This window comes from Lolium perenne, chromosome 4 (assembly GCF_019359855.2).
Source record: "Lolium perenne isolate Kyuss_39 chromosome 4, Kyuss_2.0, whole genome shotgun sequence".
Lineage (NCBI taxonomy): Eukaryota > Viridiplantae > Streptophyta > Magnoliopsida > Poales > Poaceae > Lolium > Lolium perenne.
In genome coordinates this window covers 245,992,560-246,004,680 of record NC_067247.2, presented here as the reverse complement: position 1 = coordinate 246,004,680, position 12,121 = coordinate 245,992,560, and the positions used below count along the sequence as shown (strand labels likewise).

Genomic DNA, 12,121 nt, shown 5'->3' with positions numbered 1-12,121 from the left:
CGGCTGGATCTAGGCTACTGGGCCTGGATCTGCCAGCGACAGCACGACGCTGTCCTCTGCGGACGACAACTGAGGAACGGCGGTGGTGGCTCAAGGAGGCGCCATCTTGTTTTCCTCGGCACTACGCTCGGCGAGGTGGGGATGCGCGGCTGCCGGTGAAAACCGTGCTCCGACTCCGGTCTTGGCGGGCGATGGCGGCGCCACACGTCGTAACCTTCTTGAAGGCATCGTTGTCGCAGCCTGCATCTACACTCTGGCGCTGCTCTGGGGAAACCCTAGATCTGGGTCTCCCGGATCGGACGATGGCGACGCGCCATGCGTCGTTCTACCTCTTGGGGCATCGTTTTTGGAGCAGCTGCTGGATGGCGGATGTCGGTGGGGTAGTATTCATCTACCACATTGTTGGCGCTGAGTCTCGGTGGCATGATGCTGCAGGGTATCGACGACAGATGCGGGATGATGTATGCGTGCAGGATGGTGGAGCCATCTGGCGTCATGGTGGCATCGACGGCGGGTCTTGCAAGGTTAATGCGATGATTTCTCTTGAAGATGGAGTCGAGGAAAACGGCGGTAGCAACTTCTGTGGCGTGTGAGTTGGCGTGCGCTGAGAGTCTGCTTGACTGGATGTACTTCTCACCTGTTATTGGGCGGTTTGGGAAGGCATTTGGTTTTTTGGATGATGTGAGTTGGTGTATTATCACCCTCTTCATTCCACTGTAGGTTTAGTGAGGTGCCTTCGAGATTGATCTTTTGTATTGTTCTTATGCATCCTTTGGATGCAGAAGCTGTGGCGATATTTCCCCCATTTCGAAAAAAAACATTTCACGAGATCTGAAGTTCGACTGTCAGCATTTAGGAATTAGGAATGGGGGAAATATCGAAATATCACCACAGCTTCTGCATAATGGATGCAGCTCTGCAGAAAAAAAGGCGACTTGGGGGTTTAGACAGTCCACATGGCGGGAGGACAGGTCCAGTCAACAAGCTCTGCAGAAACATGGAGCAATGCAGCTGTTGGGGGCCAGGGCCCGGTCCATCAAGAGCATTGATAATCAGCCACTAGTTAGTACTGCGGTGTCCTCAAACATCAGAATCAGCATGAGAGGATAAATATTTCAGCACATACTGATACCAGACAACAAAGATAGCATAAACTATCAGTGTCCTGACTCCTAGCTAGTACAACATATTGCAAGCACCACCCTAATGATCCATACAGTTTGTTCACATATTACTGGGCTATGTAGGCATCACACTAGGCTGACAGGGTTGGTACGCTATTGAGTTCAGAGCTGGAACAAGCACTAATACAGGATATCAGGAGCGCCTTAATTTGGAGAGCTGGCATGCTAGATGAGGAGGCAACATTTTGCAGTCCTGTACTAGCAATGCGTTTTTTGTTGCCGATACATTTGAAGGCAAGCATGGCACCATTGAGTGGACGGCATGATCGCATGGCTTGCCCTGACATCAACTTTGCACAGATCAAAGCTGCTCAGCTGACTCCAACAATCAGCTCTACAATGCACGCCGAAAAAGGACCTAGTGCGCACCTGCTATTTGGGACATCCAATATTACTAGTGCTCACCCGTCAGCTTCATCTCTTACAGCAAAAAGACATTTCTCGGGCCGGGCCAGGCTGCTGGTTACAACATAGTCTCTCTAAGATGAAACTGCATTAGGCCTCTAGGTACTGTATCTCTCTAGCTTTTCTCAGTCTTCAGGTTAATCAAGCATGCCTGTAGATAGATAGCTTTGTTCTCAATGAAGCTTTATGAAATGATTAACCGCACAATCCGCCCCATGTACTGGAAGCATTTTGCAGTTTCTTTCAAGCACAAGTTCCTGTCCTTCCGAGACCAGTGCTGCACACAAGAAGAGACGGACTGATCAGACCAGTAAGCATATACTAGCACACAACAGTTTCAACCTTACACGAAAGCGGATTTGTTGTGGGGTGTGTACCTTGCTAAGCTCATTAAGCTTCTCCCTGGCATCTTTTAGTAAGAGTTCTGCATCAGTGTCCCATTTGTAGAACTCTAGCACTCTTCCTTCAAAAATTTTGTCGCAGATCTGTTACATGGAAACAATACCTCTTTAGAGGCTTTCATAATTCCAAGACAGATTGAAATTATTCACTTAAACGACTAAGGTCATAACATAGCAGAATGACGGTGTACTATGTACTCTCATTATCTCTTGTATATATGTATGCATTATACTTCTTTACCACTTTAATTACTAGTAAGTAGCTCGTGCTTTGCACGTTGAAGACATAATAGACGAATACAACCTTTAATCCGCTCTTCTAATTCTTCCGATTACCCGATACTTAAGAACACATTACACGAAAAATAACTACTACCGGTCTTTACTACATACAAGAATGAAATAGAAGGATATATAATAAAAAAATTGCACGAACAAAATTCATTACTGTGTACTCTTTGTGCAATTCACTTTCGAGTAGTCATCATAACCAGTGGAGCATATCCAAAAAAAAGGGCTATAAATATGTCGCATACGTATAAATTGTGGGAGTACGAAATGGGTGTTAGTATAGTAGCATAACATGATAACAATGTAAACATGTGCGCAGCCGGAGCTCTACTGAGGAGAAATCTATAAATTCACGAATAAAACATGTCCTTTAATTTTGTGCATTATACACTAATCACAATTTTCAACTAACCAGGCATACTATAGATTAATTTCTGGACTGTGGAAATTCAGGAGTATACATATTTTACTAGGCCACGTGATTTATGAAGTTTCATGTGACCCGCAGACTGCTCTTTATTTATTTATTTTTGGTTGAAGTACTACTCTTTTTAGTTTGTAACATATGCAGAGGCTATCAGGCTACGGAGGTGTTTCTTTCCATTATCAAAAAAGCATGCAGTATACTAGACCAAACTGGACAATTGCCTAAGCCAACCAATTCAATTAAAGAAATGCATGGTACATTGATGGAGGAGGTGGATTTGGGGCAAATACAAAGACTTGCATAGAACATACATTACCTCAAGTTCATGATACAAATGTACTCAATCTCAACAAGAGAAAAAAGGGGCTACACATACATCAGCAAATTTATGGATATTTCTTGAACAGTCCCATTACATGTTATATAGAGAAATTTTTTGAGCCATCTATTTCCTTTGATACAAGAGTCTAGATTGAACATGGTGGAATTTCGGTACCAATTATAATTTGGTGGGTAATAGGTCAGCATGAAATTTGTGCTCATAAAAAACTAATCTCACGTACTGTATGATCGGCTCAGAACTCCCCAAACACTCTCACCTCCAAGGTGGTAAACATGACTACAAATTTAACACCAGGAAAAAGAGATGAACTCTGTAGTTCTATCCAGTTCAGGCTGTTATATTGGCGCCGGCATAGAGAATTATTTACTTTGTAAAAGCGACAATATGCTATGACTTGAGAAAATAAAATAAAATACAATAAAGAGCATCAAATCTTTATTCGTTATGCAATATTAAACTCAATCTAACAGTTTAGTGATGGAAGAGTTGATGATATTTACCTTTTTACCTATGGCCAACCCTCCAGTTGTATGGGAAAAATAAATATTGTAATAGTGGGAAAGGAAGGCCGGGGCATTGCTCCCAGCCAATTCAGAGAGATAAGATGCATAAGTTGATCCATGAGTACTCGGCTCTGGAATTTCAAATCCTTGTTCTCTGAACCACTCCAAATCTTTTTCAATGCTAGCTGAACGTTCCAACCCACCCTTCCTGAAGTAAACATCTGAATGAACATTATAAATTAATAACATATGCTGTTTCTTGTGTAAGAAGCTACTTAGAAGCTACATTAGGCACTTAATGTTCGTTGAAGGCCAATGAACATTATAAATCATACTTTTGATTTGTAAGCTACAAATCCAATTCCTGGGGCGAAATTCTAAATGCAGCCAGCCATGACATTGCCGTTTTGGAGAAGAAGATCTAGTACTGTATAACCGCCAAGAAAGCAGAACCGTAGAAAGGATGGAGAAGGAAAATTCACACTCACAGGCGACGTCCGTGGACCCGGCTACTACCCGCTCGACGGTGTCGAAGACAAGCTTGCTGTCCACCAGGTACCTCACGAAGCCTTCAATGCTGGGCATCCACTCCCCCTCCACTTCCGCATCGCCTTCCTCCGCCACTTGGTGGTTGTCCTCCTCCTCCTCATCCTCCTCCTCCTCCTCCTCTTCCTCTTCCTCCTCCAGCTCGCTGTTGTCCTCCTTCACCTCCTGGTCATCGTCCTCCGATCCATCGTCCTCCGCAGCCCCCGTATTGTCCTTGAGAGTAGTTTTCTTAGGGTTACGGAGGCGCATCGCGACGAACCGCATCTCCTCGGCGACGCCCACCGCCTCGCCTGGGAACTGCTTCGGGTACCGCCGCGGTCTCGGCGGCTTTACTGACTGCGCCTCTGCTGGTGGCGAAGGGGCGCAGCGTGTTCTGGTTAGGGCAAGGTTCCTACGAGGATGCACAAAGCGGGAGGGCTGCGGTCGCCGGAGCGGCGCCGCCGCCGAGGGAACCACGACGACGAGCGGCATGGTTATCCACTTGGACTTGAGCGAGCAGTCCTCGCTGCCAGCACTGCAAAGAGGGAGCTCCGTAGGCCTGACTCGTGTTGCTGGGCCGGCCTGGTGGACAGCAAGCGCTAGGCCCAAGCCCAAGCCCAAGCACAAAGACCTCATCCTCCGTTGGCGGCTTTACCATTTCAGATTTTGTTTCTTTTGAACCAGGGTCGGTCCTCGAAGGACCTAGAAGCTATCATTGAGCTTGAGCAGTGGCACAATTACAGAGAGGACACAAACAGGTCCAGCCTTTTTGCACTAGAGACCTAGGAAAATACACACGAGACGCAATCGGGTCTAGCTCCAACACCACTGCTTCTCGAAGCCACGATGCAGTCAAGCACAACACCACCGGGGACATAGCCGAGGTGCCGGGAGCAAACTACACTGAAGGTAAGAGGCCTCCAAATCGGCATAGAAGCCTAGAGCTTTGATTTCACTTGCAAACGTTGACCGGGAAGAACCGATGCCGATGACCAACGTGGGAGAAGTCGCCGCACGATCATCTTGAACGGCAACGAACAAAAAGCCGCCGTGATTCCACTCCCGAGAGCAGCTTCCGCACTCCCCTGCAGCAGCTCCACCTCAGCACGGACAACACCCACATGTAGTACCTCACCATCACCACGATGAGAGGGGGAAGCTTCCGATCTTGACCGCCTTCGACGAACCAGCAAACACACGCACTTATTGGAGGGGCTCTCGCCAACGACAACCACTCTCCTGTCTCACACCTTAGGAGCACACCGAAGAGCCACATCGACGGTCGTCCACTGCTGTGCAAGAGCACCAGGACGGCAGAGCCTGACGACGTCGCAATCCGAGGAGGGAGACAAGAACACGGGTATCCGCCACAGAACCAACATAACAAACAACAATATCAAGTGACCCTACAGCTAATCCTACTAGTATTATACAAAGCGAAAGCCAACCACCTAACTCAACCCCTCACCGGCCGGCAGCACCGCCGGAGAGAAGGAGGGAGAGGGCGGTGAAGGAGGAGGATGGTAGACTCTCAAAGCATCTCTAAGGAACTAGGGAGTGGGGAGGATAAGGTTGTCCATTTTGGAGATTTGATGCACATGAAGGCGAGTGATCTCGCTTTTTAAAAAAAATAAAAATTCTAGTTTTAAATTTCGAAAAGTTCTAACAACAAATCTGCGAATAGTTAATGATGTATCCCACAAACATGTAAAAATCAATTTCAAATATTTTATATTTTGAGCTACACTAAGATAACAAAAGTTTAGATCTGTGTAGTCATTTTCAAATCTACCAAACATATTAGATTTTTTCATTTTTTTATCACAAAATAAAAAAGAATTTCAGGTTGAGATTTTGCATGATTGTGGGATGTACTAATGACAATTTTCAAAATTATTTTTTTAATAACTTGTAAAATATTTTTTATTTTTTAAAAAACAACGAGAGCACTGGAGCTCGGGAGTCAAAATAACTTTCCGCACCATTTTTCTGCCCTAGTTATTGTCTTCCCCAAATTCTAATGCAGCACGCCGACCAACTCTAAACCTCACTTCATTTTCTTGCTCCAAGTAGCCCACAGAAAAACCAAAGAAGCAGGGTAAAGCGAGGTGAGCGGCATCTTTGGTTCCTCGCGGAGTCGTTTCTCGCATGCGTTGAGCCAAGTTTTGTTCGTTTGGTGCGACACAGGCTCCCGCGTACCTACATCACAAGCTTTTAAAAGCAGCCCAAAACGGCACGCTCGATTTTAGCATTTGCAGCGAGCCAAGATATGGCGAGCAAGGAGTGGGACCTTCGTGTTGTTAGAGATATGCCGAAGAGGCAATAATAAAGTGGTTATTATTATATCTTTGTGTTTATGATAAATGTTTGCATCCCATGCTATAATTGTATTAACCGGAAACATTAATACATGTGTGTTATGTAAACAGAAAAGAGTCCCTAGTAAGTCTCTTGTAAAATTAGATTGTTGATTAATAGATGATCATGGTTTCCTGATCATGAACATTGGATATTGTTAATAACAAGGTTATGTCATTGGGTGAATGATGTAATGGACACACACCCAAATAAGCATAGCATAAGATCAAGTCATTAAGTTCATCTTGCTATAAGCTTTCGATACATAGTAACCTAGTCCTTCGACCATGAGATCATGTAAATCACTTACACCGGAAGGGTACTTTGATTACATCAAACGCCACTGCGTAAATGGGTGGTTATAAAGATGAGATTGAGTATTCGAAAAGTATGAGTTGAGGCATATGGATCAAGAGTGGGATTTGTCCATCCTAATGACGGATAGATATACTCTGGGCCCTCTCGGTGGAATGTCGTCTAATTATCTTGCAAGTATGTGACACGGACACAAGAGATGACATACCACAGTACGAGTAAAGAGTTCTTGTCGGTAACGAGGTTGAACTAGGTATGGAGATACCGATAATCGAACCTCGGACAAGCAAAGTATCGTCTTGCATAAGCTGTCAGCGGTATTCTCCTCATTGATGCGCCTAAACACCTTGCACACTGGGGCTGGCTCTACAGATGTCTCCTTCCATGATAAGCTCTAGCTTGAGCTTCTTGTTTGAACACTACAAAAAAGAGGCCTCAATTAGATAATGCCTCTAGCTTCTGACCGTAATTCCAATCAAATGCATAATTTAAGGCACCTAGCAAAGTCAGCGGATCATTGTTCTTATCAAACACACAGTCTGAACAATAAGCTTCTGAATCTAGCTAGGTTGATATGTACAATCTTGTATCATCAAATTATTCAGCATAGTGTATCATTGTATCGCAGAAAGCCAAATCGATATAAATAGTAGCTATGAGAATAGAAATCAAGCTAGCACGAGCCATACATGCTTGCTAGCTAGGTCTAGCATCAGAGTAATGCATCTGCAGTTCATCATCCGCTAGTACAGATTGATCAAGCAAACAAAAAAAATCAGCGTCGGCCTAAAGAGTCAACAAGCCATACATGCATGCTCGGTGTCCTCATATGTGATCATGGGCCGTGGATTGACCAATATCATATTTGAACGATTATTACTTCACACATTAGATCTAGTCCTAACCTAGCTAGCATGCGTGCATGTGTAACCCGAGTCTTTACCAGAGGATTAATATATACACTGGACGAGAGAAATATTCTATATCAAACAATGCTAAGCAACTGACAATAAAGCTTCGATATAATAAAGATGTGACCGGCAACGCTAGTGATTCGGGGGAAACATACCGCCATTGCAACCATGGACCGAGAGAATCGGGGATGCCACGCTGCCTTAGTGGAGTTTTTAGATACGAAGTCGCTGCATCCGTAGAGGACGGAGTCCAAGCCGCGTAGTCCGAGCGGTGGTGGACGCCGGTGGTGTAGGGAGAGGACTCAGGGGAGATGGACGACGAGGGATCTGGGGAGATCTGAACATGAGGGGGCTGCGAGAAACTGAGAATGATACATCAGCAAGGGAATAAATGCGCGTGTCCTCCCGCTCAATAAAAATGCGGGTGTCTTGGAGGAACGAAGCCAGGTACGTAGGAATCCACACAGAAAACTTCACCCGCCGGGTCACTGGGATTTACCAGTATCTGGTGGGGTCCGAACCTTCCAACCAGTGAGACATGTCGTGTGGTTTATGATCCGTTCAGTGTGCACACAGAAATTGCATTTGGAGCTCAGGGCCTCAGACTACGTTGTACTATACAGTATATCCATTTCTTTTGGTAAAATGAAAACGATACTCCATCTGATCCTCATTACTTGATGATAAAACGGATGTCTCTACAACTAATATGTGTCTAGATACATCTATATGAGAGCGTCTGTGTTTGTAATGTGTATCTCAAAAAAAAAAGGATCGGAGGGAGCATTAAGAGGTGTCAAAAAAAATCTGCAAACAAACATGGATGTAAGCAATTGAGTATTAAACCTGTGCGTAAAATACCTTTATATCTCGACCATTTAACAATGAATATGAGAAGTTTTTGGGGTTTGACCATCTGCACTTGTGTTCGCTACAATCAGATAAAAAAATTGGTCACTTTTACACTTTCTAAAATACAATGTATTTTTCCCTGAGATTTTACAAGCTCGTACAAGATATCATTGACTACATCTAGGATATATCACATTTACACTTACAAATCTATGAATATTTCAAAATGTTGAGCTCCATGTAGCTAGGTATAATACAAATCATCAGACCACACATTGAAACTACCGCAGCATATCACAGTCAATTAAAGTAAAATAAAACAAGTCTAACATATACTATATTAGCTAATTAACAAAGTCTCATCACAGTGTATCTGATCCCCAGTTCAGCTTAATACAAAAACCAAGTTCAGTTTGAACATCAGCAGGGCACTACCCTAGGTCCAAAAGCAGCATCTAGTTAATTCAATAAAATATTGAGGTGTTTCTGATCCCCTCTTCCTAAAAACACTGCAGGTCATGCATGCAACTAAGGGTGATCAGCACACAATATTATCCTCTGGGTGGATGTGTTACAATCGTAGATCAACACATTCATCAAGGAAGTTTCTTTCACCTCGAAGATGAGAAGGTCATCGAGCTGCAGTTCATGCGCCTCCGCAAACCCGAACCAACCATCCTTCAAGACCAGTTCACCCTGGTACTCATCGATGTGCACATACCAGGCGCAACCTACGCTGGTCTTGAGCTTGATAGGCCTGGGAAGAATCCCTTTCAGACATTGCTTGAATTCTCTGGGAATGACCAACATATACATGTCATCGTTGTCGTCCAGTTGCACATAGAAGCGCGAGGGCTGAGGAGGGTCTGCCAAGTGACCAACCCGTTTAGGACGGCCTTTCCCTCGCCCTTTTAATATACAACGTTGAATTGCTGCATCACGCATGCCTGTCACCTTTGGCTTTTTGACATGTATAATCGACAGTCCTAAGACGTAGTTGCTCATTGACGTTGGAACGAGTTTGCTTCTGCATCTAGTTAAGCACGGTATATATCAATCAACAGCATATAAATCAGAATGTAGCATACATGGAGAAAATACATCTAACTATCTCTTTAATTAGTTTGCACAAAATCTAGCAGCAGCAAGACAATTTGATTTTACAGGTACTGAGCAAGCTTTCAGACTTTCTGAAATAGGTAACATCGAGCATATATTTGTATGTCCAGACTGTGAAACCCTGCTCTGTGATGGATACTATTACTTAACATCTTTTTTTGCCAGAACTAGTACTTAACATCTACTGTTTCCCGTCATTAAAAAAACATTTGCCGAAGAATACTACTATGGTTTCCCGTCATTAAAGAAAAAAAGAACTTATTTAGGACCCCAACTATCATTGACTACTTACACCTGCATCCTAGTGAGTTCAGGACAACTTACAGCCACTTTTGGTGGTGCCGCCACCGGAGAAGACCGCGCCGCGGGGGTTAGGGTCGGCATAGCCAGAGAAGCTGGCCCCGCCACCAGGGAAATCAGTGCCGAGCCAGATGGTGCTTCCAGCGGAGAAGAAAGTACCGCAAGAGATGGAACCGACGCTGCCAAAGGGTAAGAAACGGATGTACTTGTAGATCCTTCTCTAGTCACGATCTGGATAGAAGAGACTGGACGTCCATCAAGCTACTGGAGGATGCGGTGGATCAAATCGACTGAGTTCAGGAAATATCGGTGATGTTCATCTGTGTCGGCGGCCGTTACCGCCAGGCAGCTACCGGTGGAAGGAGGAGGCGAGCCGTTCATGACAGTCATTAGTGTAAAAGAGGTGAAGTAGGTGGGAGAGATAGAGGGTTCAGGACTGAAGTAATTGTAGTCTGCTCTCTCTTTTTTACAAGCATGCGTCCTTAGGCTGTTTTTTTTAGATGCGTACTCAGGCTTCTTTGTCAAACCAGGGCCTCAATGAAGCCCAGTTAAGCAAGGTTTAAAATAACAAGCTATTTCTCCGCTAATAGCGCGCTATAGCATATCTAGAGGGTCCACGCTTAGTAATTTTGCTCGCTGTGGCGCTATTTGCGAAACAACATGCTATATTGCCCTAAAACTTTATAGCGTTAGCGCGCTATTTTTCAGGAAAGTTGCTTTCACTTTTTCGTGGTGATGAACTACAATCTGTTGGTTCCACTTCTAAATCAGAAGATAATATCACTAATACGAATATTTTTTAATAAATAATTTATACTATGTTGTTGCCTTGTGAAATGTTGATGTTAGCCTTCTAAAATACTTGAGATCTATTTCTATATGTGGTTATGTATGTATGATTCAGTCACTTTTGGACTATATATATATATCTATTCGTTCTAGTAAAATTATTTATTTTTAGGCTATATTTAGTATTATTTTGAAAATGCTATTTAAAATATACCACGCTATTACCATGATATAGCGTCTATATCGTTTGAAGGAGGCTGTCGCTAATTCATTGAGCATGCTATTTTAAACCTTGGTTAAGACGCGTTTGGCGACCTGCATCTAGGCTGGTGGGGAAATACCATACCTATGTGCTTAAAAGATTGCACCTTTTAGCAGGAAAACATTAGGGCATGTCCAACACAGACGCTACTGAAAGGGCGCTAGGAATTATTTCCTCGTCGATTGGCGGTTGGAGAGGTGAATCCCAGTGGTAGGCCTAGCGTCGACGCAAAAGAAAGCAGGGGCGTGAAACTCTTTTCTCCTGTCCTGGCTAAAGCACCGGAACCAACAGAAAGTCAGTCTGCCATCAGCAATTAGCGCTGCAAGGAGAGCACCTAGAGGATTTTCCAATCTTTTGACATTCATTTATTCTCTATTAGCGCCATATAGTATATAGCATTGTAATGCCCTTATACTCCTCTCAACATAAAAAAGGTGTGCATATACTAATAACAGTTGCTGAAATGAAACTAAAAAATAAACAAACATGCACGGTTCACGAAGGATGGAAATACAGAGTTCATCACCATCTGTTTTAAATTATAAGATTAGATTACTTCAATGTGGGATACATACGCACTAAAATGAGTAAACAGACACACTGAAATGGGTCCAGCTATATAAGATTCAGAAAAAAGGAAGAGCATATTAAGATACGAAACAGGTTACTGAATTGTTCAAACATATCGTACAAAAAAGATTATTTGCTCCAGAAAGATTCATGGCTAAGTTTAGGGTTGCATCAACATGTGGATATTTTTTAGACTAGGCTTAAACCACATCGTCGCCTGTCAGGGAAATCCCCAACCATCTTTTGGAAGGGTGATAACTCCCATGAGCTCATTTTCCCCTTGCTGCAGGTTACAACGACAAATATAACTAAATGCTGGTTCCCGAAATGCATAGTACGCGATGTACAGACAATTTGACCTCATGAATGGAGTTAATGTTCCATCAGGAGCATTGCCATCATTTATCTTCAGGTTCATTGGATAATTCAGTCCAATGAATAGAGAGTGTGTGCCAAGGCTGTCAACTCGACTCCAATTGGTTCCAATCTGGGATAGATCTTTCTCAAAAATATGTATGACAGGGGCAGGACACTCCCGCAGGATAAGGCCATTACCATCATGC

General features: G+C 43.7%; 1 protein-coding gene across 1 annotated transcript; it reads right to left on the bottom strand.

Annotated features, from left to right (window-relative positions):
* Positions 1 to 1,099: 1,099 nt before the first annotated feature.
* On the bottom strand, positions 1,100 to 4,611 carry LOC127332377 (probable inactive heme oxygenase 2, chloroplastic). The gene is made up of 4 exons (XM_051358666.2): positions 4,043 to 4,611; positions 3,552 to 3,775; positions 1,967 to 2,074; positions 1,100 to 1,866 (listed from the first exon to the last, which is right to left on the bottom strand). Exons 1-4 carry the CDS (start codon positions 4,569 to 4,571, stop codon positions 1,774 to 1,776), a joined length of 954 nt encoding a protein of 317 aa, XP_051214626.1. The 5' UTR covers positions 4,572 to 4,611; the 3' UTR covers positions 1,100 to 1,773.
* Positions 4,612 to 12,121: the final 7,510 nt, after the last annotated feature.